The sequence below is a fragment of the Neovison vison genome, chromosome 12, assembly GCF_020171115.1.
Source record: "Neovison vison isolate M4711 chromosome 12, ASM_NN_V1, whole genome shotgun sequence".
NCBI classification, from domain to species: Eukaryota; Metazoa; Chordata; class Mammalia; order Carnivora; family Mustelidae; genus Neogale; species Neogale vison.
This window is the reverse complement of record NC_058102.1, coordinates 52,630,407-52,657,712: the sequence shown is the minus strand read 5'-3', so window position 1 is coordinate 52,657,712 and position 27,306 is coordinate 52,630,407. Positions and strand designations below refer to the sequence as shown.

At 41.6% G+C, this 27,306-nt stretch overlaps 2 protein-coding genes and 1 non-coding gene across 5 annotated transcripts in view; 1 reads left to right on the top strand and 2 right to left on the bottom strand.

The window, feature by feature from the left end:
• The window catches only part of RIMKLB (ribosomal modification protein rimK like family member B), a 156,002-nt gene that overhangs the window by 116,932 nt on the left and 11,764 nt on the right, over positions 1–27,306 (bottom strand). Inside the window, exon 1 of one of the 2 annotated variants that reach the window (XM_044227382.1) lies at positions 25,108–25,224. The exons of the other annotated variant lie outside the window; for it this stretch is intronic. The gene's annotated coding sequence lies outside the window, so the exon portion shown is untranslated. Of the gene's footprint in view, positions 1–25,107; positions 25,225–27,306 lie in introns of those variants that run through there. 2 annotated transcript variants of the gene reach the window in all.
• Positions 194–16,307, top strand: AICDA (activation induced cytidine deaminase). 2 transcript variants are annotated; one of them, XM_044227385.1, is made up of 5 exons: positions 194–615; positions 13,541–13,688; positions 15,154–15,424; positions 15,650–15,765; positions 16,159–16,307. In XM_044227385.1, exons 1-5 carry the CDS (start codon positions 581–583, stop codon positions 16,210–16,212), a joined length of 624 nt encoding a protein of 207 aa, XP_044083320.1. In that variant the 5' UTR covers positions 194–580; the 3' UTR covers positions 16,213–16,307. The 2 variants fall into 2 exon arrangements, with proteins under 2 accessions (XP_044083320.1, XP_044083318.1); XM_044227383.1 differs by lacking the exon at positions 194–615 and adding an exon at positions 8,260–8,624.
• LOC122892807 lies at positions 10,609–10,711 on the bottom strand. The gene has a single exon (XR_006381489.1). It is a non-coding gene; the product is annotated as a U6 spliceosomal RNA (small nuclear RNA).

The window sequence follows — 27,306 nt, the reverse complement described above, 5'->3', positions numbered from 1 at the left end:
TCTCTCTCGCTCTGTCAAATTAGTAAATAAAATCTTTTAAAAAAAAAAAAAAAAGAAGCTTTTCTTAAGAAGCTTTCATGAGAGGCACCTGGGTGGCTCAGTTGGTTAAGTTTCTGTCTTCGGCTTGGGTCATGATCCCAGGATCCAAGGATCGAGCCCCACGTAGGGCTCCTGCTCAATGAGCAGTCTGCCTCTGCCTCTGCCTCTCCCTTTCCCTCTGCCTCTGCCTCTGTCCTCCCTCTGCTCCTGTGTGCAGGCACTCAACAAGTAAGTGTTCTCTCTCTGCCTCCCTCTCTTGCAAATAAATAAAACTTTTTAAAAAGCTTACATAAAATATGAATAACATCTCAATTTTATCTGTCATCCTTGTTTTGTTATGAGCCATCACTCAAACCAAACGAAGCTACTCATTGCTGCTAAACCAAATGAAGCACATCCACGAAGTCCCAGCCTTTGCTCATGGAGCTTCTGTGACCTGGACAGAGGATACTGAAGTTTTGACCAGGCGTCCTCCACATACTCCAAGTACCATGCTTTCACATTCACATCAGCAGCCACCTGAGCTCATGGCATTCAGTGGATGACGCATGTCAGGTTATTGCAATTATACAAGAGGTTAGTAGACAACTGTTTGGGATGCTTTAGGATTCATGATTTCTTTTATTTTTTTTTAAATAAAGATTTTATTTATTTATTTGACAGAGAGAGAGAGATCACAGGTAGGCAGAGAGGCAGGCAGAGAGAGAGGAGGAAGCAGGTTCCCCGGTGAGCAGAGAGGCCGGCGTGGGGCTAGATCCCAGGACCCTGGGACCATGACCTGAGCCGAAGGCAGAGGCTTTAACCCACTGAGTCACCCAGGCACCCCAGGATTCATGCTTTCTATGGAGAAAGCCGCTGTTCCTCAAATTTCCCCCATAAGAGTAAAATGGGGGCACCTGGGTGGCTCAGTCGGTTAAGCGCCTGCTTTTGGCTCAGGTCATGGTCTTGGGGTCCTGGGATGGAGTCCCAAGTCAGGGTCCCTGCTCAGCAGGGAGTCTGCTTCTCCCTCTCCCTCTGTGTGCTAGCATGCTCTCTCTCCCCCTTTCAAATAAATAAATAAAATCTCAAAAGAAAAAAAAAAGTAATAAATACTGACGATTTGAGGATATAATCCCAAACAACCCATGTTAGGCTGAAATTTCCCTGGAATGTTCATTCTTAACATTTACATTATGCTCTATTAGCAACTACATTTGTGAGCCTGGCAGTTGTGGGCTTCCTCTACATACAAGGGTGGATCATCTTTGAAATCTTTCATGTTTTGAGAACCTTTACTTTTTACATGAGGGTGGGACAGGATACTGGGAAAAGCCATACATGTAAGGAAAATGAATGTGCATATTATATTCTACTTTAAATAATGTTTGCTTTTTTTTATTAAACGTAATCCAAGGTGGCCCGGATTTTTTCATACGCTGTGAAGTTAACATTGCCAGAAAGAATCTCCCACAAAAATATTTTTCTTTCGGTATTTAGTAGTGAGAGATATTAATGCGTTAATGGTAGTACATTTCTCATTTAATGTAAATTGAGGATCTTTTTCTAGTTGTTTATGACCACTGGCAACTTAGTAAGTTCTAACAATTGTTTAAATATGTAATGTTAAGCTTAGGTTTAAAAAAGTAAAGCTGGTAATCTACGTCTTTGCTATTTGCTTAAAAAATACAGTGGCACCTGGGAGGCTCAGTCGTTAAGCATCTGCCTTTGGCTCAGGTCATGATCCCAGGGTGCTGGAATCGAGCCCCACATCCAGCCCCAAATCGAGCCCCGCATTGAGCCCCACATCAGGATCCCTGCTTGGCGGGAAGCCTGCTTTCCCTCTCCCACTCCTCCTGCTTGTGTTCCTGCTCTCGTTCTCTCCCTCTCTCCATCAAATAAGTTAATAAAATCTTTTAAAAAAATACAAAAGGTATTTAGTGCAGTCTTTCCTGAGTGGGGCCATAAATAAAATTTTTAAAAATGCTGTTTCCCTACTCTCTGGAAAACTTGTATGTTCCAGGATAGCATGACATATTTATCCTGTAGTTAGGATCTAATATACTGTCATGACCTCATATTTAAGTGTATCTCTAAATATGCATGTCATTTTGAGAAGCATAGGGCCAGATATACACCAAGGTTCCTCAACTCTGAGGTATTATGATTCTATAATTTTTATTTTTCATTATTTATTTATTTGAGAAAGAGTGTGGGGAGGAGCAGAGGGAGAGGGACAAGAAGGTTCCACGCTGGATGCCAAGCAAACATGGGGCCAGATCCCATGACCCTGAGACCACCAGAGCTGACCAAGAGCTGGACACCCAACCAAGTCATCCAGGTGTCCCTGATTCTGTAATTTTTAGATCTGTCTTTCACTGATATTTAATTCTCTTGTGTTGTCTTTAAGTATTTTGTCTACTTTGGAAAGTTTAAACAAAACTACGAACCCCTTGAAGAACTACAATGGGTGTCATGTTCCCCTTCAAAGCTCAGCCTTATGATCTCTCATAGTAGGCCTTCGATAAATATTAATTGAACGTACTTCAGTTCAATTAAGTATCGTGCTCGTAACTTACAAGAGCTTTTCAAATACCGCCTTCAAACAGAACATGAAAACATATTTTTGTCTCTCCAGAACCTTCATTTTCAAGTAATAAACATTTAAAACTTTTACATCTTTTGGAGGAAATCTTTTCATAGTCTCTACACTGAAGAGATTTTCAAGCAGGAGATATCCAAGAATGTACTTCCGTTGTGTTCATAGATTTTTCCAACACCGTAACAAATCTACTTTACAAATCAAGTAAGTATTCACAGACAATTCTGCTCCAGAAACCAGTTTGGAGGAACTGACTCCATAGTGATCTTTTTTTTTTTTCCCATAGTCACTTTTACTTTAATCTCCACACAATATGCATGGCTCAAATTTATATCCCAGATTGGATATCAAGAGTCATATGCTCCACCAACTGACTGACTTTAGCCAGGCAACCCCATAGCCACCTTCCTATATCCTCTCCCACACCCCCTATTTTTGTATGGTTCCCGATATGCAACATTTCATTTCCCAGCGGTGCCTGGCTGAGACTCACACCCCATCATAGAACTGAGAGATGAGAAAAACATTCCGGCTCAAAATCGTGACCCACAGATACTGTTGACAAAATGAAGAGCTCCAAAATGCATGTTTCAATTAGATTGAGATTAAATTCCCTGCCAGAGGGAGCCTGAGTGGCTCAGTGGGTTAAAGCCTCTGCCTTTGGCTCAGGTCATGATCCCAGGGTCCTGGGATCAAGCCCTACATGGGGCTCTCTGCTCAGCGGGGAGCCTGCTTCCCCCGTCTCTCTCTCTGCCTGCCTCTCTGCCTACTTGTGATCTCTCTCTGTTAAATAAATAAATAAAATCTTTAAAAAAGAAAATAAATAAATGCCCTACCAGCACCTACATGTTTTACGTGGGAGAGAAAGTATAACTTCCATAATTCATTCACTGAGTTTGCCTGACATATCTAGCCAAGCCCAGTTCTAAGTGATATAGGAATACAGGGAGGAAAATCCTCTGTAGCTCTGATAAAGATTCCCGAGCTGATACAGCCAACCTGATCATGATTCTGTTGGGCTGGTCTTACCAGCCTGACAGTATTGCATCGACAGTATGGAAGAATGGCTGACTTGGGTTCAGATGTCATGTGTAGCTTTTCTACTTCTCAGGTATTGACTGAGCTTGTGAAAAGTGGAATGAAAATCTCTCCCCAGCCAGAGGCTGAGCAGAAAGGAGGGCCCTTATGTGAGGATCCTCTGGATCTTTTTAAGTGATCACAGTTTCCGCCAGAATTATTTTCTTAAGATCTTATTTTTTTCCTAATGTCTACACCCAGCATGGTACTCCAACTCACAATCCTGAACTCAAGGGTTGTGCACACTGTATCGACTCAGCCAGCAAGGCAACCCTCGGCCAGAACATTTTTAAAGATTTTATTTTTTATTTGAGAGAGGGAGAGAGAGTGGGAGGAGCAGATGGAGAAGTAGACTCCCTGCTGAGCAGGGCTCAATGCGGGGCTCGATCCCAGGACCCTGGGACCACGACCCGTGCTGAAACCCAACCAACTGAGCCACACAGGTGCCTCCAGAACTTTTATGTATGTGTGTGTGTTCCTATGTCTATGTTATTCAGAAGGTGACTCCACTTCTAGTTTGATAAATCTTCTTTTTAAAGATTTTATTTATTTAGGGGCACCTGGGTGGCTCAGTGGGTTAAAGCCTCTGCCTTCGGCTCAGGTCATGATTCCAGGGTCCTGGGATGGAGCCCCACATCAGGCTCTCTGCTCAGCAGGGTGCCTGCTTCCTCCTCTCTCTCTCTGCCTGCCTCTCTGACTGCTTGTAATCTTTCTTTAAAAAAGATTTTATTTATTTATTTGAGAGAGAGCACACACAAGCACAAGCAGGGGGAGCAGCAGAAGAAGAGGGAGAAGTAGGCTCCCCACTGAGCAAGGAGCCCGATGCGGGGCTCCATCCCAGGATCCGGGGATCATGATCTGAGCCTTAAGCAAACGCTTAATGGACTGAGCCACCCAGGCGCCCCCATCCACTTCTACTTTGAAAATAAGGTCTCATGCCATATGCATATCTTCACTGGGACACTACACAGGATAACAAAAGGTGGAAACATCCCAAGTGTCCAGATGCATGGATAAGTAAAATGTGCTATGTACATACAATGGGACATTATAAATGTATAAACCATAAAAAGGTATGAAGTTCTGATATATGCTAAACCATGAATCTTGAAAACATACAAAGTGAAAGAAACCAAATGCAAATGGATAAGCATTGTATGTTTTTCACTTATATGGACTATCTAGAGAAAGCAAATTAATAAAGCAGATCAGAGGGGAGCCTGGGTGGCTCAGTGGGTTAAAGCCTCTGCCTTCAGCTCAGGTCATGATCTCAGGGTCCTGGGATCGAGGCCTGCCTCGGGCTCTTTGCTCAGCAGGGAGCCTGCTTCCCCCCTCTCTCTGCCTGCCACTCTATTTGTGATCTCTCTCTGTCAAATAAATAGTAAAATAAATAAAATCTTTAAAAAATAAATAAATAAAGCAGATCAGAGATTACCAGGAGGTACAAGGAGGGAATGGTGAGTTATTGCTTAGTGGTTATGAAGTTTCTTTATGGGGTGATGAGAACATTTTGGAAACAGTGGTGATGGCACAGCCTTGTGAATATAATTAATGCCACTGAATTATACACTTAGAAATGATCACAATTGTGCAAAATGAAAACAGGTGAAACCAAAACCAAACAAAGAGGCATGTGGGTCATCAATGAGCCAGTTTTCTTATTTCTGGCTGGAATAAAGGGGAATAATTTGATGAGAGAATACATAAAGGGAACTAATACAGCTTGGCATAATCATGAAAAGTACAGCAGCAATATCATTTGGGCCACTGGGGAATTTCTAATTTTTGGATTTGGAGATACTACCATCTCTAAAATTAATATTTATCTTTTAGGAGGATGCGTATATGTGTGTGGGTGGGTATGCAATTTTCTGGACAATAGGATGAAAATATGGTAAAGGCCCAGCTCTTATCTGAGGAGACAATTTAAAGGGATCAGAATGCCTGTGGCCCTGCCCCCCTCTGGTCTCCACTGAGGAATCTGTGAAGTGTCCTTCTCCCCTTTCCCATCCGTTCCATGGAATTCAGAGTGCCAAAGGTAACTGGCTATCCTCTTTCTGGTGCCCTCAGAATCTTTTTCAGAAATAAAGACTTGGAGAAATAAATGTCTACACAGGAAAAGGATCCAGGGGTGAGAATAATCCAGAAGAATCCAAGGTCAAGTTTCCCTGTGGAAGTGAGAAAAAAAGGCTTTTTGACAGAAAGGAGTAGCCTGGAGGGCAGGAATGGGGTCTTGAGCAGAGTCCTGTGAACAGCATAATTCTCTGGAAATTCTTTCCGAAACTATAAAGAGCCAAAATTAGCCTATTAATTCAATACTTCTTTCACATGTATTACTCCTTTGGATTTCGCCAACACTTCACTGATATCTGCTGTACTTCGTATTTGGTGTGGTTTGTCGGAGGCGAGTGAGAGAGAGCCTTGTGAAGCGAAGTGAGGCTTCCCCACATTAAATCCCTGCCCACCTTAGAGAGTCCTTGAGCGTGAACTGGCATCAGGCCATCCTTGTCTGGGTACCCACCGGGGAAGCAAAGTAGAATTTGCAATCCATCAAATCAGTGACCAGGAGCACAAGTCAGGAGCATGCAAGAGATTTGTCCCCACCACAGGTTTCCTAAATACATTTACTTTGTCTTTAACGTGCTTAGTACAATGTCTAACCATAATAAGCACTCAGAAGTACTAGCTGTTCTATGCCTTACCCCACTTCAGAAATTTCCCTTAGTGTCCAGGATTTGATAGAGTAAAGAAGGGAGGAGTAGGTCAAATTGGAAAGGCTAAACTTCTATGGTTTAGGCTTACCTGATCGTTTTTTTAGACTTAGGTGATAATTTTTTTAAGATTTTAGTTTTTAAAGTAATCTCTATATCCAACGTGGGGCTCAAACTTATAACCCCTAGATGAAGAATGGCAAGCTCTACCAACTGAGCCAGCCAGGTGCCCCTCAAGGTAAAATTTAGAGGTAAAGCAGGGGCAGATGGTAGAGGGTCTTGTGAATCATATAAGGCTGTTGGCTATTACTGAGAGAATGGGGAGATCTGGAGAGTATTGACAGAGGACTGACATGATCTAAAGGATTTCAATGGCACGCCTAGGTGGCTCAGTCCATTGAGCATCTGTCTTCGGCTCAGGTCACATTCCTGGGGTTCTGGGATCAAGTCCCACATCTGGCTCCCTGCTCAGTAGGAAGTCTGCTTTCCTTCTAACACTCTGCCCCTTCCTCCCTCCCTCCCTCCTCTCTCAAATAAATAAAATCTTTAAAACAACAACAACAAAAAGCTTTCAAAAGGATTACTCTGACTCCTGTGTGGAGAACAGACTGTAATTTAAGGAGAGTGAAGCAGGAAGACCAATTGGGAGGCTAAATGTAGCGATCCAGGTTGCTCGGACCTGAGGTGCTGAAAAGTGGTCAGATATGGATTTATTCTGCAAGTAGAGTTAACAGGATTTGCTAATGGATTGGACTTAAAAGGAAGAGAGCCATCAAGGAAGACTGCCAGGTTGGTCTGAGCCATGGGAGGGATGATGTTACCACCAAGATAGGAAAGATGGCAAAAGGAACAAGTGTGTGGAGAGAACACAGGTGCTTAATTTGGTCGAGATGTCCATCAGATATTCAAATGGAGATGCTGAGGCAGAAGCAGTTTGCAACTGTCCTGAGCGCAAGGACGTGGTCCCAGCTGGAGCTAGATATTCGGGAATCAATGTGCAGATGGTACTTAAAGCCTTGAGGCAAGAAGGGAGCTGAGATCTTCGATGCATCCCTCACCACTGCATCCCGAGCACCCAGCTTCTACCATGTAGTTAGGTTTTAAGTTTCTACTGAGTGAAGAAATAGAATGCATACAGACTGAAGTAGGAGGGAGAAGCAAAATCTTTAATAGACCAAATCGGGTAAGGGCAGAAATTTAAAGCCTTTTATTCGAAAAGCCCAACCTGTGTTCCAAGTTTAATGCAGTCATTTAGATGCTGGTTCTGTCTGATGAAATAAACATTTTTAATGGTTGGGGAGGCTGCTGCTTCTCAATTCAAAATATATGGCTTTCGTGGAAAAGACAGCTTTTACAAAAATTACTCTTGTGCAATCAATCATCTAGTCTTCTAGTCATTCTTGTAGTGTAATCAGAAAGAGAAAAAAATCATTAGTTTAGGAGGCAAAATTTCTATTCCGAAGTCCTATATAATTCATTTGACTTTACCTGCTTGGCTGCAAAGCAGGAGCTCTTAGTGCTGGTCTTTGGGACTGAGAGACAGTGTGCACGTAAGGAAGGGAATAGATACTTCCAGCTAACAGAGTGTACGATGCCATTTAAATGAACATTATTATTATTATGCTTTTAAAATTAAAGATGCAGGGTGCTTGGGTGGCTCAGTCAGTTAAGTGCCTGCCTTCTGCTCAGGTCATGATCCCAGAGTCTTGGGATTGAGTCCCGAATAGAGCTCTCTGCTGGGCAGGGAGTCTGTTTCTCCCTCTGCCTGCCACTGTACCTACTTGTACTCTCTTTTTGACAAAAAAATCTCAAAAAAAAAAAAAAGAAGAATTAGAGATACTATTTGTCACTAGGTGTACAATTTCTGAAGTGTCTACAGCTACTAGCTCCTGATCTTTGTGACCTGTGGAGTCTATACTGGATTTTTAGAGCTGTAGCCCTATAGGAACCTATACACTAAGCAGAGAAGCCCTCGATCATGGACCCACGTGACTCTGCCTCTGACAGCCCCACCTACCATTTTTGGACCCAAACAGGAGGAAGGCTGTTGGGTACCTGGTAGTGATGATGCCTGGGAGGAGGAGCCTACGAGGATAAGCTCAGATTTGAATGTGTGGGGCCAATGCCTCACCAGACAGAGTCAGTGAAGCAGCAGGACTTGAGGCAAGCCTTTCCATGCCTAAGACTAAGAAAGACACTATGGAATCCACTATGGACAGGTAAAGCAGTCTCTTCATGGGTGGTTGCCCTGGCTTTTCTCTCAGAGTAAATCTGAGTTTTCAGATCGGTAGCTATCCCTTTCTCTCCTCTCACTATCTGACTCACTGCTTGGTCAATATGTGCATTTATTTTTTCAGGTACTGTCTCATCTGTTCAGAGCTTACTTGCTCTCTGCGTAATTCTCTGTTCTGTCTCTCTTCCACACTCAACTGTCATGCACCACATATGGCCACATACAGCAGTTAGAACTAGTTTATGGTAATATTAACATAGCAACTGTTTAAACATCCAAATCATGGAAAGGTAATAACAAGAATACAGTATACTAAGAACAGTAGCAGAAACTGTAATAATAATTTTGTAAATATTGAACTGCAAAAGGACTTTGTAAACCTTCCTGGGGAGATTTTATTGAATAATTTAGCTACATACTGAATAATTCAGCTACATAGTAAGGAAATTATTTTTTAGTGCCAATATTAAAAATTGCTTGTAATTCACTATGATGGTATATGTCTATTCCGGGAAGAAAAAAATCAGTCAAGTTATTTAATGTTATAGTTCCAATTAACTGGGCTGTTAATGGCATTTTTACTATCTACCTAGTCTTTCAATTTCTTCAGACCCCGCTTAACTTGTTTCTTAAAATGTATTTAATAAGATTTACACAATGTTTTCACATGCAGTTTATGACAAGTTATTACCACAATTTATTTTATTCTTACTTTTATGATTACTAAAAATATGAGAATACTTAATCCATAAACTTTACCTCAATTTAATTTTTACAAAGAATTTACACTACAGAATTAAGATTTTTATTTCTTTAAATTTTTTTAAAGATTGTATTTTTATGTAATCTATCGGTACACCCAGCGTGGGGCTTGAACTCACAAACCCGAGATCAAGGGTTGCACGCTCCACTGACTGAGTCAGCCAGGTGTCCCCAGAATTAAGATTTTTAATGGAAAACTAATGTTCTTCAGAAAATTTTCTTGAGGGCGAAAATGTCAACTGTCTGCTCAGCTTGCAATGAGATCGAAAATTAATCTGAGGTGTAAGTCAGAGGTAAAGGGTTCAGTGAAAATATTTGTACATGAAATGCTAGGCGATAACTAATAGTTGGAATTCAAAGGCAACAAGGAGAAAAGACGAAATTCAACAGGAGTAAAAGGGAAATATGTAATTTTCATTAGGGAAAAGGATATCTGCAGAGGGCATCAGTGATGGCACAGGACAGGAGAGGACTTGGTCATGATTATTTTTAACCCATTTGTCTCCAGTTTGCATTGCTGGGGATGCAGCAGGTTCTGCCTCAGGGAGCACAGCTGTCTAGAGCAGCTGTCAAACTGTGAGCTCGAAAAACTGCCCCTACAAAGTCCTTTGTACCCAGAAGAGAAACTAAGAGAGCAAGGTCCTTGAAACAGGCTCCTAGCTACAGCTGAAGGAAAGTGAGGGACCAAGAAAGTTAATTAACAGGTCGTAGGCAATTTGCTTCACTGTGACTGGTCACTTCTGAAAGAAACAGTAACGACGGATCTTTGTGTGAGTGGAAAGCTAAAGGCCATCTGAATTCCCTTAGCTGTGCCATGTCCTTTCCTATATTCCCAGAACACCTTTGCTTTCTCCCAACAGCAGACGCCCCCAAAACACCTGCTTTGCCTGACACAGTACCCTCCACCCTTTTCTCAGACATACAGCCCAGAAGGGTACATTAACTGTTTAAAGAAATTTATCAGTGAGGAATGATGCTTAATCTGTTTAAAACCGAGCCCCAAGAGATTTTTTTCCCCTTTTACTTCAGTACTGATTAAGCACTTATGATGTATTCAATTTATGCTAATGATTATATGCAAATTATGTCCTGACAGTAACAGTAATGGTGGTAAGTGCTATGATGATTAATATACAATTATTTTATTTTATTTTTTGGTATATGAGAACTTGGCATGTTTTCCCCATCAAAACTCATGATCTTGGTAAAAAAATATGGAACTCTTCATGAATCTGCATGCGATTTTCACAGGGGCTGTGCGAATCTTCTCTGTATCATTCCAATTTTAGCACATGTGCTGCCCAAAAGCAACATTATCATTTTAAAATAAAGACAACGATTACTAGATCTTTGTTAGCATTCATGTCAGATTCCTGCCAACTGAATTCCAAAACAATATGATTAAACAATTTTCATATTGTTTGGTATAATGCGTATACTGGTGATTAATCTAGTTCTCTGCCTCAGGATTTAAAGTGTATTGCAGTAAGCGTCCTGTGTGTGAAGCGCGACATTTAAATTGAGACAGCTATAAAAAGTGTGTTCCTGCTTACTTAACTCATCAGGCTGACACTTGGGTATTTAACTTTTAACTTCACGGTCTATCACATGTATTGCTTTAAAATTAATTCTCAACGTCTGTCCTCCCCCAAAGACTGGTACGTGTTTTGTAGAAGCTTTCTTCACAATAGCCCCAGAGTGGAAACAATCTAAATGTCCATCTACAGGCAGATGGGTAAATGAGCTATGGCCATGCAATAGAATATTACTTGTCAGTAAAAAGGATCAAATTACTGATACATGCAACATAACAAATGAATTTCAAATTCATTATGCTAGGTGCCAGAAGCTGGACACCAAGGAAGAGATAATGTAAGATTTATATGGAATTCTAGGAAGTGGAGAGTAATGTAGTTACAGAAAGATTAGTGGTTGTGGGGGGGTGGAACTGACTGAAAAGGTGAAATAAGCAAATTTGGGGGAGGGGTCCCCTGGAAATGTTCTGTGTCCCAATTGTGGTTCCACTTTTGGGTGTTTACATTCACCAGGACTCATAAAACTGCACATTTTAAATGGGTGAAGTATGTAAATTATACCTCAGTGTATTAAAAAAAAAAAATGAAGGCGAAAAAGTTTCGATTCTCTTGCCAGCAAACCGTATTCAAATCCTCGCCTAGGTCTACTTTTTCAAGAGTTTACTGCACTTCTGCTCAATGCCATTAGGTGGCAACATTATCTCCACAACTTGGTAAATATATTTCTGGAAAAGACCAGGGACAAAAACCAGAGAGACATCACTAGTGCTTTGGTATCAACCACATTGTATAGCTTGTGTTACGTCCAAAGCAGCAAAGAAACTTTGGCTTGCTGAGAGTATTTCCACAAATTCAATTCAATTTAGTGCTTACGACATGCAAAACACTGCTAGGCATAAGGAAATTAGAGCAACCAGTCCCCACATGTGGGTGACACAAGCAATGGATTATGTTGCCGAGTTAAAAAAGCAGCAGGATGCAAAACTGCATGAGATCAGTATAATCAAAATCGTGTAAACATGCTTATAAAAAGACTAGAAAAAATCTTAACATAATTGTCATTAGACACTACATTGAATTATCATTAGACACTGTAAATCATTACATTTTTAAAATTAAATTTTTTTAAAAAAATTATTTTATCTTTTTTTCTCATAAAGTGATACTTTCTGCCTCAAAACACAGAAAATCCAATTGAGAAAACAGAGATGTCAGTGATCAATTGGTAACAGACGATGAGAGCTTTGACAGGGATAAACTAGGTAAATGGAGAATGAAGCTACAGGAGGGGTTTTTGTTGCTGTCAGTGTTCAGTTTTTTGCCTAGAAATTTTTCTATAGCAGGGTGAGAAGGAGCAGTTGAATTGTGAACTGGATTTGAAGGATATATAAGTTTTGTCCAATGAAAAAGGTAGGAAAGCATTCACTGAGAGGAAGTGCATCAGCTAGGTGACTGGAAAGAAAAAAAAAACCACAGGATCAGACTAGTGCCAAGGGATCAGCTGCATAGGCAATTGAAGATAGGGAAAGGAAGGGGAAAAGTAGCAGGAAAGGAAGCAAGAAATGTCGATTTGATGATCAAATGTAAAAACTGGGCTAAATACCACCTTAGAGTTTGGGATTTATCCTGTAGGCACAAGAGATCCACTGGGGATTTTTCGGCATAGGAATGACATGGTCACACCTGGGTCTTTGTGAGATCACTCTGGCACAGTACACAAAGAATGTTCTTTTGGAGGGACTTGGGGGGAACCAGACCAGCTTAGAAAGCCAGGACAAGAGATAAACCTAAAGAAGTTTGAGGGCTTAGACTGAAGCAGTGAACCAAGGGAATAATGCAGATATGAACCAGAAATATTTGGAGGTTTAGAAAATAAAAATACTAAAAAAAAATTGAGGTTTGAATAAATAAATTTAGACCATTAAATATGGAGGAGAAGAATCAAAGATAAGCCCAAGCTTTTCAAATAAGCCTAAGCCTAAGCTTTTATTTGAGATGAAAAAGTAAAGAGACAGGATAGCCAGGACAGAGGACAGTTTAGGAATTACTGTTTTGACCATGCTGGGTTTGAAGTACATACTGGACATTTAGGTAGAGTTTGGAGGGGAACTTTGAAAAAATTATGGAACCAAGGAACAAATTTTTAAGTCCAAGTTGTCAGCATGTAACAGACTGCTATGGGAGCTGTCCATAGCTGGGGGGTTCTGGCTACGTCTCAATTTTTTTTTAAGATTGTATTTAGTTGTCATAGAGGAGAGAGCACAAGCAGGGGGAGTGGAAGACAGAAGGAGAAGCAGATTCCTGACTGAACAAAGACCCGATGTGGGACTCGATCCCAGGATACTGGGATCATGACCTGAACGGAAGGCAAACACTTAACCAACTGAGCCACCTAGGCGCCCTCAACTGGTCTTAAATATAAGCATGAAGAGGGGTTTATAAGGGGTTCCAAGTTCAGCAGATCTCAGGCATCCAGCAAGGTAAGGAAGAGGATCTTCTCTGGTGTGGCTCAAATCATTCGAGATTTTTTAGAAAGCTGGAGGAAAGCCAGGAGTGAGCGGAGAGTGAGTGGTGCTCCTGAAAGTTCCTCTCTCCTCACCCACAGCCTCCTGATGAAGCAGAGGAAATTTCTTTACCATTTCAAGAATGTCCGCTGGGCTAAGGGTCGCCATGAGACCTACTTGTGCTACGTGGTGAAGCGGCGGGATAGCGCCACCTCCTTTTCACTGGACTTCGGTCACCTTCGAAACAAGGTATCAGTTAACTGCTTCCAAGACAGAGTGCAGGCACTTTTAGAACCATCTACAGAGAGCACCACTTTCAGCCAGTTTCACAGTTAGGTCTCCACCAGATTTCAGAAATCTTCTTCTTTCTGTCCAGGAAACCCCAATAAGTATGCCCCCACAGTACGCAACTTCACGTCCTCCCCGATCATGCTGAGCACATTACTGCCACCCCTTGCTTCAATGCCAAGAGTAACTGCCCCCAAATGTTCCTTCGCTTTCCTCAGCATCCTAACTGCCTTTGAGATTAAGGAAGAAATCCAAACTTTGATTTGGAAGAATATTATCAGCTCATTCAAGCTAAATTTAAACAAAAAACAAATTTTTAGAATTTTTGAAAGTTAAGGAAAAAGTAGCAAAAAATACTGACTCAATTCTGTTTTCCAAATGATGTCTAGTCCCTCCTGCTCACATATATCACAGGCCGATGAGTACATTCAGTATGGTGAGACCCAGAATACTCGGGGAAGCCTCAATTGGTTGACTGATTCAATCAATCTCTAGATTGCATCTGGAAGATCAGAGAATTACATTTTCAAGTGACTTCACCATATCCAGATGGGCTTACATAAACTTCTGCCAATGAGTACTCCCTGTCTCAAAACAGGCAGCAACATCTGATTTTGGTGGGATCCCAGGGAAGAATCCATAATCCATAGGTGGACCGACATTGTCTGTCTCACTGTTAAGTGTTTATTTTACTATTCAATTTCCTTTGCCTCCATTTGTCTTGCGTAAATTATCTCACTGCAATTGTTTTACATTCTAATCTCTTTCCTGTTTGGTGATGAGATACATCTAAGTAGAGAAGGCTTTGCAGTTACCGACCCTTCATTTCCTTCTCATTTAATCCTCGCAATCGATACAAGCCCATTTTACTGGTGAGGATTTAAAGATCCAAGAGTTGGGTGAGTTGTCCCAGTCACCTCAGTGATGGCACCAGGAAATGGAACCTAGATCTTCAGATCTGGGACTAATGACTTCTCTGCCATAGTAGGCCGACTTGCTATTCACTACTGTGAGCTTATTACAATCACAGGGATCATACGATGAGCAAACACATTATTTCATTGTTCTGAACCCACAGCAGTCCTGTGACCTCTCTTTCAACACCCCTGTTGGCCTCTACCCCTTCCAGTCCTCAACCACGCTTCCTACCGCCCCCTAGTGGTCTGGTGTGTTTCCTAAATGTTACAGCAACAGAAACAACTCAGAACTCTGGGGTACCGTGATGCTACTTCAGCCGACCCAGCGCATCCTCCTGCTTTTCTGTTCGACAGAAAACCCACAGCCTTATTGTAACCCTAAGGCCCAAATGCAGACACCCTAAAAAAGCTGACTGTGGCAGGCAGATGAATTTGTGGCCGTTAAGCTGCCAGTGCTGCAGGAAAGGTCACTAAACGTCACTCACTCAAGTCCCCCGCTCTGTCCGCAGTCGGGCTGCCACGTGGAGCTGCTCTTCCTCCGCTACATCTCCGACTGGGACCTGGACCCTGGCCGGTGCTACCGCGTCACCTGGTTCACCTCCTGGAGCCCCTGTTACGACTGTGCCCGGCACGTGGCCGACTTTCTGAGAGGGTACCCCAACCTCAGCCTGAGGATCTTCACCGCGCGCCTCTACTTCTGCGAGGACCGCAAGGCTGAGCCCGAGGGGCTGCGGCGGCTGCACCGCGCGGGGGTCCAGATCGCCATCATGACCTTCAAAGGTGCGAAGGGGACCTGGCCGGGACTGCAATTCAGGAGAAAAATCAGAGGGGTGGGGTGGGGGGTGGGATTCAGCCAAAAACTGACTAGAATAGGAGGAAGAAAATTAAGGGTATGGACACTCGACTTTGTGGGAAATGAGATCTAAGGGGGGGGGGCAGGGTTTTCTTTCTTTCCTCTCCATTTGGGATCTGAACTATCTGCCCCATTCCCCTCCTTTTTTAAAGATTATTTTTATTGCTGGAATACTTTTGTGGAAAATCGTGAAAAAACTTTCAAAGCCTGGGAGGGGTTGCACGAAAATTCCGTCCGACTATCCAGACAGCTTCGACGCATTCTGTTGGTAAGGGGCTTCTTCGCTTCTCGTTTTCTTTCTCCCTCCGAAGTCATCTTTTCCTGGAGCTCCTTAGATTTCCCTTTCTTATGTTTTTTGCATTGCCTGTGCATGTGTGTGCGGGTATCACTCTCCATTTCTCCTCTGATGAAAACCTTACTTTATGTTTAGTTAGTTCTCCTACATTTGAGTTTGCGCTTCTGTTTCACAATTCAGAGCCCTCTACCGAGATGCCCTTCCCTTTCCCTCTTTTCATCACCCACAAGTCTCTCTGTTGGACTCTCCTCAGGATTCTGTTTTCCTTTTGGTACAATTCCTTCCTGTTCTCTTCCTACTCCCCCCAACTTCCTTCCTTCCACAATGTTACAAATGCATCCACTCGGTTCATTTCTTTCTTTACAGCCCCTGTATGAGGTTGATGACTTACGAGATGCATTTCGTACTTTGGGACTTTGATATCATCCTCCAAGAAATGTCACATAGGATGAACCATCTCTGAAGACAGTGGGTAAAAAGACAATCTTGCAAGCATTCTGTTTTTCTTCAACTCTCATTTCCTTAAGAGTTTAGAGAGAAAAGATTCATATACAGGACTTTGTTAAAAACAAACCAAAACAAAACAAAACCCCGTCTTGAAAGTACAGAAGGAACACAGGCCCACCTGGGTAATGCTGCAACGGGCGCAGCCTCTAATGCAATAACGTCCCCTACTGGGAAATGACAGAATTGCAGGGAGCACCTAAAGTATGTTCTTTGACTCTGGCAGGGAGGAAACAAAAGGTAAGCCTGTAAAAGCATGGTGAGAAGATCAAATGTTTATAATATGTATCCTTTATTATCTGATTCATACAGAATTTTCAATGATATTGGTGATATATTTTTCTACTCTTTTCCTTTGGGGTTCACTTTCAAGTGAACAGACTCACACCAGTCCATGATCTATATAGAACCTCCTAATGAAAGGATCTGGGTGATTATAACCCCCAAACATCTTCCCAGGGCATTAATATCTAATCATGTACTGTATGTTTTCATTGTCTCAGGTACGTTTTTATGTTTGTACATAGAACAGTTCTTTTTCTTGGTATGAAATATGCATGATTGCCTTCAGGCTATTTTATAATAAAGATCTTAAAGTGAATGAGGACTGTGAAGAACACACTGTAAAAGTTAGCCTATACCAAGTAACACATCTGGAAACATAGATCCTTCTAAAGAAGTCCATACGTCAGAAACCACAACCACAAATTTCACATTTAATTAGGTAACACGTGGAAAGGAGTTGCTTCATTCAATGTTGAGAAAAACCTGTCCTCTCAGTGGGTCTCTTGAACAAAGTCAACCAGGCCAACGTTTCTGACTTTTTGTATGTATCCAGTGCTCCTCTCAAAAAATGCTCATTATGTAGGAGAGTGTAGTAAAAAGAGAATAACATTTGGAAACGAAGGATAACAGAGCATTCATTACAAAGTGTTTTTTCCTGCAAAACATAGGAAGCAACATGGCAGAGAATGTCATTGTAACAACTCTCCTTGACTATGAGAAAAATATTCAAAATAACTATATCACTGAGCAATTATGACCTAGCAACCCTTGCAATGCAGATAAATAGATCTGCAAGACAAGTTGAATGCACAACTGTGTTGTTTTACAAATACAAATGGGTGTCAGGACCAATCAATAGGAGAAAGAATAACCCTTTGCAACAAACTGTGCTGGGACAACTTGATATCTATATGTGAAAGAATGAATTTGGATCTCTTACCATATACCATATACAAAAGTTAACTCAAATTTATCAAATACCTTCATGTAAGAACTAAAATTATAAAACTTTAGAAGAAAACATAGGTGGAAATCTTCATGACCTTGGATATGGCCAAGTCCCTTAAATGACACCAAAGCACAAGCAACAGAAGGAATAGAGAAATTGGACTTCTTTAAAATTGAAAGCTTTTGTGCATCAAAAGACAGGCAAGGAAGCAAAAGGAAAACTTGCAAAATGGGAGAAAATATTTGCAAATAATATACCTGGTAAGACTTTTTTTAATTATTTTTTTTTTAAGGATTTTATTTATTTATTTGACAGCGACAGACACAGTAAAAGAGGGACCACAAGCAAGCGGAGTGGGAGAGGGAGAAGCAGGCTTCCCACAGGGAACCCGACTTGGGGCTCTGTCCCAGAACCCTGGGATCTTGACCTGAGCCTAAAAGCAGAAGCTTAACAACTGAGCCACCCAGGCACCCCCTGGTAAGACTTAAGTAGACAGAATATACCAAGAACTCTTACAACTCAATACAAAAAACAAACTAATTTAAAAATGGCAAAAAGACCTGAATAGACCTTCCTCCAAAGAAGATACAGGCATGGCTAATAAGCACATGAAAGGTACTCAACATCCTTAGTCTTTAGGGAAATGCAAATCAAAGCCACAGTGAGATACCATTCATGCTACTACAGCATGGCTATCAACAACATTAAAAACCATTACAATGTTGCTAAGGATGGAGAAACTGAAACCATCCATATTATTAAACGGTGGACATGTAAAATTGTGCGGCTACTATGGAAAACAGCTTGGCGGTTCCTCAAACGCTGAACCACAGAATTACTGTTATCACCCAGCAATTCCACTTCTAGTTATAAATCCAAGAGATTAAAAGCATGCATTGAAATAAAAACTCATCTATGAGTATTTATAGCAGGAGTATTCGTAATAGGCAAAAAAAAAAAGGAAACATTCAATGTCCATCAAGTGATGGGTGGATAAATAATTGTGTGATATCCATACAACAGTATTTTATTCAGTCATAAAAAGGAATGAAGTAGGGACACGCTACAATGTGGATAGATCTTGGAAACATTGCGCCAATGGAAAGAAAGCCAGACACAAAATGCCATATATTTTTTTTATTCCACTCATGAAATCTCCAGAATATGTAACCCCACAGAGACAAAAAGATTAGTGGTTGCAAGGGGTAAGAGGGAAAAGGGCATGGGAATGAATGCATATGGAGTTTCTTTTAGGGGTAATGAAAATGGCCAACAATTCAATAATGGTGATGGTTACAAAACATTCCGAATGTACTAAAACCCACAAACTTGTATATTTTAGAACTGTGTCTGAATGTATAAATGGATTTATAAATATAAATTTTATGTTATGCGAATTTTATCTTGATTTTTTTTTTTAAGATTTTATTCATTTATTTGACAGACAGAAATCACAAGTAGGCAGAGAGGCAGGCAGAGAGAGAGAGAGAAGGAAGCAGGCTCCCTGCTGAGCAGAGAGCCTGATGCGGGGCTTGATCCCAGAACCCTGGGATCATGACCCGAGCCGAAGGCAGAGGCTTTAACCCACTGAGCCACCCAGGCGCCCCTATCTTGATTTTTAAGACAAGTCAATATGACTTGAGTCAAGCAACCCTGAATTTGAATTCTATTTCTCCACAACAGTGTGCAAGATATAATTAACCTCTCTACAGCCTTCATTTCCGATCTCTTCATGGGTATGATAATACAAACTTTTCACATATTTTTAGTAAATTTTAAATTAGAAGATAACACAAAGCTGGTACTATCTTAGTGATTAGCACAGCAACCCTTTCTGTTTGCAGGGCAGAAACCTAGAAATCACCCTTGACACATCACCTTCTGCCCCCATTTCCGGTCCTATCCACTTTGCATACTAAATACTTCTTGAATTCACTTACTTTTCTCTCACTCCTCTACTAGTACCTAAGAAAGGGGGGAAAAAGCAACAACAAAAATTGCCTGATCATTGAAAACAGGCCTGATACTTCTAGCCAGGCCATTATTAATCTCCTGCTGGACATAAACAATCTCATAGACTACTAACCTCAGACAAGATTACTCAGACTGATAAAATGAGAAAGCAAAACCATTTCTTCGTTTGTCTGAACCACCCCACAAACACCACCTCTCTTGACTGGAAGGAATGACTGCTACTTCTTTACCAATTACAGCTTTATCCACATTCTAGTCAGTCCTCCCAAAGATGTGACACACCCAATTACACAACTGACCGAATTCCCTCACCATATCTAATCTAACACAAATTCCCATTTTCTTAGCCCCTCCCCCCAAACAAACCAAAGCCCAAATTCTGAAATTAAATGCATAGTCATGAAGTGTCTCTGTAAGAGAAACACCCTCATAGTGAGACACTTCATGCTCACGACTCCCCATAATGTGGGTTCTCCCTCACTGCAAGAGTATAAATCCTACTTGTTCAACTGCAGAAGGTGTGTTATTTATTATTGTCTTTGAATGGAGGCCATTGACACATCTCAGTTGGAACTACAGATATCTCTTAGTCTATTGTCATAGTTATGACATTTACTAATTCTTACTATATTTTACTGAGAAGTGCAGAGGCCACTATGAGGCAACAGGCTTGAGCAACTGAAACAGCAACAAGGCAAAATGACCCACAGCGACCACCCTGGGTGATTATAACCCCCAAACATCTTCCCTGGTGACACACAGGCTCATTAAGACACTCACCTCGAAATCGCTGTAGGTCCTAACTAACCAATTGGCTAGTTACAACCGGGCAGTTACCAAAAGGGGAAAGTTCCATACATTCCATACCCTCTCACTCTGCCCTGTAACTGTGGTACCTCACCACCATTTTGTGGTAGACAGTCTCCCTTGCAATGTATTCAATAAACTTCTCTTTTGTTCTGCCCCAGGTGAATTCTTTCGCAGTGGCCCCCTCTCAGTCAGGATGCCCCACAAGAAGTGGCCTGTGGTGGTGATGATATGGCTGGTTTTAAGAAAATTTCACGAGAAATAAATACTGAATCTGCTAATTAATCATTCATTCTCCCTAATATTTACTGATCAACTATTAGATGCATAGCATTGTGACCAACATAATGGAGATTATGTATTTACATACGTATCTATATACCTTTGTTCAAAAAGCTTACATTCTGCCAGAAAGACAATCCATGTACAAGAAAATACTACATAGGTTTTTAAATGGGGTTGGGGTACTTTTTGTTATTAACTGCTATTTATAGTATTTTAGATTTTAAATTTTTCAATTTATTAAAGATCAAATTTAAGCAGTGAACTTTTAAGCCTTTGTTTCAAACTTCAAAATTATTTTAAGATTTATAAGTCTAATTTTGTATTAAATAAGAGCAACCACTTTCACTTGCTTTTTAATGTTAGAGTAATCCAAAACAGCAATTTAACTTAACCTGGGTGGCTCAGTGGGTTAAGCCTCTGCCTTTGGCTTGGGTCATGGTCCCAGGGCCCTGGGATCAAGCCCTGAGTCAGGCTCCCTGCTCAGTGGGGAGCCTGCTTCCCCCCACTCTCTCTGCCTGCTTCTCTGCCTACTTGTGATCTCTCTGTCTGTGTCAAATAAATAAATAAAATCTTTAAAAAAATCCTATTCACAAATTTGATTACACTACTTTAACTATTTTAAGTTATGTTATGTATATTCATGTGGCTATTCTTTAACCACCTTAAATGCTTGACAGGGTAGGCAGATTTATAAGCAAATCTAACAAACAAACAAACAAAAAATACCCTACAACATGTCAAAACAAATTTTGTTAAATATTCCAAACATCTCAATCAATACTCGTTACAGGCTTGACCAAATTCTCTTAAACTTTTCAGCTTAAAATGCTAAGATCTAATATGTGAAGATTCTTTAAATCACATTTATACACATATTATCCTCAGCTAAAACCAAAGGTATTAATATAATTGGTTTCATCTGCTTTATTATCTATATATTCAAGTCCAGACTTTTTTAGGATTGCAAAGAATTTAATCTATTTGAGATGACAGACTCTAGTATCAAAGATGGGCTGGAAATCCCAGACAATAATATAGTTGCTTATCCATTACAGGGTTTGAGATTCCAGACCAGCCACGGAATCTGAGAACTACAAAATTCTAGGTTTATTCTGTTAGAGAGGAGGCATGGACCCATGGGCTCTTTATAGGGTTGATTTGTCAACAGATTCCCCAAGTACTCTCAGCATCTAAATGGCAGTTACCCAATTTGGGTAGATGGAATCTGACCCCCCCTACACCATATTGCAGCTAACTTCCTTCACTACTTGTCTGGATTTAACTAGTCTCACTAATCTGACTGAATTCTTTCCATAGTTTTGGCCACAATTTTTTTTTTTTTAAGATTTTATTTATTTGATTGGGGGGCGGGGAGAGACAGAGGGAAAGGGAGAAACTCTGACTCCCCACTGAATGGCAAGCATGATGTGGGGCTTGCTCTCACAACCCCAAGATCATGACCTGAACCAGAATCGAGTTGGACGCCTAGCCGACTGAACCACCCACGCACCTCCTTGGCCACAATTCTGTAGTCCTTCTAACATTTGGAAGTTAAAAACAATGCAATAGTCCTTCTAACATTTGGAAGTTAAAAACAATGCAACTACAATGCCATTGAGTAATTGCCAGTCACTAGATGACTTAATGACAAATACGTGTTAATGTGATGCTTTGGATTTCTAGAAGGAAGAGATAACTGTGGTTTGACTAAATCAAGAAAACATTGATAGAGGGCGTTGAACTTTACCTGCACCTTGGGGGAAATGTTAAATACTTTAGTATGTTTCCAAAAATCTCTATGAATAAGTAATGAATGGCTCAAAAGTGACCTTTATAAATTCTGTTAAAAGTATTTTAAGAGGGGCCCTTGGGTGGCTCAGTGGGTTAAGCCTCTGCCTTCGGCCCAGGTCATGGCCTTGGGGTCCTGGGATCGAGCCCCACATCGGGCTCTCTGCTCGGCGGGGAGCCTGCTTCCTCTTCTTTCTCTGTCTGCCTCTCTGCCCACTTGTGATCTCTGTCTGTCAAATAAATAAATAAAATCTTTTTAAAAAAAAGTATTTTAAGAAAAACACTGATGACACCACTGTGTTGAAATAGTCAACCCTATTTCCTTTTGGTGGGAGAAGAAACTAATGTTTTAAATATGTATTACCTTTAACCTAACAGTTTCATTTCTAGGAAACTAATTTGAAGAATCTGTCATATATGTAACCCAAGCTTACATATACAAGGATATACTGTACATAAACAACCCTGCAGTAGGGAGAAACTTCAAGTAACAAAGCCAATAGTGGAATGGTTAAACACAGAACATCCATACTTAATAAGGGCCTACAGCAATTTAAAAAGAATACTGTGGAAATTTTTAAAAGGTTGGGGGGAGAATGCTGTGGGGCATCCTATGTGGCTCAGTCTGCTGGGTGTCCCACTCTTGGTTTCAGATCAGGTCATGGTCTCAGGGTGATAAGACTGAGCCCCTCCCAGCCTCAGCTCTGCCTGGAGTGGGCTTAAAAGTCTCTCTCTCCTCCTCCCCACACTTACGTTTTAAAAAAAGAAAGAATGAAACAAACAAACAAATTCTTTAAAAAATACTGTCAATGGGGCTCCTGGGTGGTTCAGTCAGGTAAGCTGCTGCCTTCGGCTCAGGTCATGATCCCAGGGTTCTGGGATCCAGCCCCGCATTGGGATCCCTTCTTAGAGGAGAGTTGGCTTCTCTCTCTCCCTCTGCCTGCTGCTCTACCTACTCCTACTCTCTCTCTCTCTCTCTAATAAGTAAATAAAATATTTTTAAAAATACTGTCAAGATACATAAATGCATATAGAAAAGACAGAGGACCCTCCTGAGACTCCATGGTAGAGAGGCCCACGGGGGTCTCCTCTCCAAATGGGCTGTGTGCTAGCACTGGTCCTGGTCCCCACCACCCCTGATCCTGCACCGAGGCCTCAAGGGGTCGCCCAAGATTTCCAGCAGTGCACAAGTGACAGCTTGCCATCCATCCCCTCCAGGGGCTCACTCGTGGCCTCCCATAACTATTACCAGAGCCGTGGAGGTTCTGCTTCCAGTAACTGCCCCTGTGGAAGCGCAGGGCATCTGGGAGAAGCCACCTCTCACCACCCCCATCTCCCTAACACCGACCAGGGTCCCTAGTGGGCAAGCTGCTTTTTCCGGAAGTCCACTCTCCGGTTTGTGGCTATAGTGTTGGGAGTCCCCAGATCGCTGACTCTCCCAGGCCTCCAGCGACTCAATCACCTGCGACGTGGCTCTGGAAGCCACGAGGAAGCAGCCTGGTGGCTGCCAGCCTGACAAAGCCAATACCGAGCCCCAGTCCTGAGAGGCCACCACCAGCCACTAGGCTACAGGAGGTACTAAGGGGCCTCCCTCCCAGTAGACTAGGCAAGGCTGAAGCCCGCAGAAGCTGGCAGGTTCTTTTATATCAAAACAGCAAAACACCAAAAAGGGAGTTGAGAGAACCCGACTCCTTACTACCAAGTCACACACAAGCCTTCCTGACATCCTGTAATTACGTGCCTTGCACCAAGTAGAAAATAAACTCCAAGCAGCCAGTAAAAAAGAAAGACATAAAAAAAATCCAAAACATATTACTAAATGAAGAAAAATTGTTTTAAAAGACTTTGTAGAGGCACCTGGATGGCTCAGTGGGTTAAGCCTCTGCCTTCAGCTCAGGTCATGATCTCAGGGTCCTGGGTTGAACCCCACATAGGGTTTTCTGCTCAGCAGGGAGCCTGCTCCCCACCCCTTGCCTTTCTGCCTACTTGTAATCTCTCTCTGTCAAATAAAACAAACAAACAAACAAAAAAACACTTTGTATAGGGGTGCCTAACTGGCTCAGTTGGTTAAGCATCTGCCTTTGGCTCAGGTCATGATTCCAGAGTCCTGGGATCGAGCCCAGCAAAAATAATAACACACACACACACACACACACACACACACACTGGGTATAGCCTGATCTCATTTAGGCTTTCATAAGTATGTATATATGTAAACAAAACGTTTACATATACATATACAAATTCATATAGATGTATGTTCAGGAAAAATGCTGAAGAGATAAAATCCAAACTATAAGCTGCGGTTATATCCAGAGAGAAAAACTGGATGGGAGGAAGAAGGCAGGAGAGAGGTAACTTTCACTTTTCCCTCCATATAATTTCAACAAGAGTATAACTGTAAACTTTGAAGATCCAAATTGAAACAAAGAAAATACCATTTGAAACTTAGGACTTAGACCTTTTATTTATCACTTCACGTTCACCACTGTTTATTTACTGACCTATAGAATATTCTACTACTTTAAGAAATTGAGAAAATTCCAGGAAAATAAGTCTAGTAGAAGCATGGGTCCTTCTTTAAATGTCTAAAAGCTTTCCTCCTCCTCCTAGCAGTAATTTATGAAACACTTTTTGAGGGTTGAGCAATCACGAAAGCATCTGTTAGGCAGAATTCGCCAAGAGAAAGAGAAATGGACATACATAGTCAAGGGTTGGCTTACATGATTGTAGGCGTTTGCAGAACAAGTCTGAAGTCGTGTGCTGGCCACGAGGAAAACAGGCTGGAACTTTAGGGCAGGAGCCAATGCTTTCGTGCTCAGGTGCAATTTCTCTGTGGAAGCCCGGGTTCTGTTCTCCTATCCTTTAAACTAATTCAATCAGGCCCACCCAGATTATCTAGGAATCTTACTGTGAACTGATTATGGACTGAAGTCTTACCAACAGACTACTCCAGAGTAAGACTTGGGTTAGCTCTGATTGAATAACCAGGGCCGAGGCAAATCAAGGCAAATAGACTCAAAAACACATGTCACAGTATGTCTATGTAAAGAACAAAAACAGACAAAAAGACACATATCAGAATCACCACTTTTCTTTTTTAGAGAAGATTTTAAAAAATTTATTTATCTGAGAGAGAGAGAGAGGGTGCACCCATGAGCAGGGGAAGAAGCAGAGGGAGAGAGAGAAGCAGACTCCCCACTGAGCGTGGAGCCCTATGTGGGCTCAACCCCAGGACTCTGAGATCATGACCTGAGCCAAAGACAGAGGCTTAACCGACTGAGTGACTCAGGCTCCCCCACAGTCACCGTATTCGAGTCCAGACCTTGGCCTGTCGTGGGGCTGTTTTACATGTTACCTTACTTGGTCACTACGGTATAATTCCAGGGTCAGCTACCAAAGTAGATTAAAATTTAGGTACCTGTGACTCTGAAGTTTTCTTTAATGTAGCTCCTTTAGTTGCTGAGACCGGCTCAATTTACAAATAAAAAGGAGATTTCTTTCCTAACCACAGGTAAACTAACTGGAAAAGTGAGATGGTTTTACTAGGAGCTGATAGGATTCTCGAGAATCAGGGACCACATGGCCTCTGTCTCTCTTTGACTCTTTTTTTTTTCTCCTAAGGGCTCCCTCTGTTCACCTCTCTTGTTTTTTCTTTTTTTTTTAAGGTTTTATTTTTTAAATGAATATTTTTTAAATTCTACACCCAAGGTGGGGCTTGAACTCAGAACCCCAAGATCAGGATTCACACTCCAGTGACTGAGCCAGCCAGGTGTCCCTGTTCCCCTCCCTTCTAGCTGACTTCTTCAGCTTACTCCAAGTTTCTCTTCCATAATACTTAAATTTGCATATAATCCCTCATGAATGTTCCCGTCCTCTCTATTTTTTTATTCGTGAACATTATGGCTATTTGGCAATTTTTTTGAATTCCCCAAAGAGGGACAATTTAATTGCCTCAACCATCTTTGGGGCTGTTCAAAGCATGATCCTACTAAGGTGGCATCAGTAGGAATTAGAAATGAGAGGCATGAACCAGTTTATGGACTTTGAAGAGATGAGTGCTTAGACATGAATGTTGCAAAGGCAGAGTGAATTAAAAGCAAATTAGACAAAGACAGCTCTATCTGAGAGAAATACATTGCATCTGAGCCCCTAGGTCTTACCTAGTGGCTATCATCCTCCCCTAATCACCTGTCCCTCCATCCCCAGATCTCATAAGCCAGTGTGACTCATGCAGGAACCTACCAGCACTTCAATTCTAAACTCTAAACTCAAAGTCGAAGGTGTGTCAATACCCCCTTGGCTTATGTCTGTACTGTTTGTCCTCTAAACTCAGTGTCATTGAATCACCTCAATTCTTATCTCTGTTGTTCTAGGCTTTGCATCTGTGTCTATTCCTGACATTTCCATCATGAGTCTCCACTCAACTTTAGCTGAACTCTTCAGCTTCCAGTAAAAGTTGTTGACTTTGGTGGGATCAGAGCTCTATCTCAAAACTCGGGAATCGAATTCCATTTTCCAATGACAGTGACTAGTCAAGCTGGCCATGTTTCCTTCAAAGCAGAGGGAAAGGAGACTTCTGTTTCTGTATCATCTATCTTTTGAGCACCTACCATTTTATCAAACACTTTGGTGGGTACTCATGCTACAAAGTTAATGAGAAACACCTTAAAAAGCTCTTTTTTTTTTTTAAAGATTTTATTTATTTATTTGACAGATCACAGGTAGGCAGAGAGGCAGGTAGAGATAGAGAGGAGGAAGCAGGCTTCCCGCTGAGCAGAGAGCCTAATGCGGGGCTCAATCCCAGGACCCTGAGATCATGACCTGAGCCGAACACAGAGGCCTTAACCATCTGAGCCACCCAGGTGCCCCTTAAAAAGCTCTTAGAAAAGAGAGAGGCTAACAATCCACAATTACACACA

Bases quoted from the DNA above. Each gene is read 5' to 3' on its own strand.
- AICDA (XM_044227383.1), top strand. From the start codon at position 8,515: ATGTGTGGGGCCAATGCCTCACCAGACAGAGTCAGTGAAGCAGCAGGA. The intron at 15,425-15,649 runs GTGCGAAGGGGA...CCTTTTTTAAAG, and splicing joins CGCCATCATGACCTTCAAAG to ATTATTTTTATTGCTGGAAT. The intron at 15,766-16,158 runs GTAAGGGGCTTC...CTTTCTTTACAG, and splicing joins AGCTTCGACGCATTCTGTTG to CCCCTGTATGAGGTTGATGA.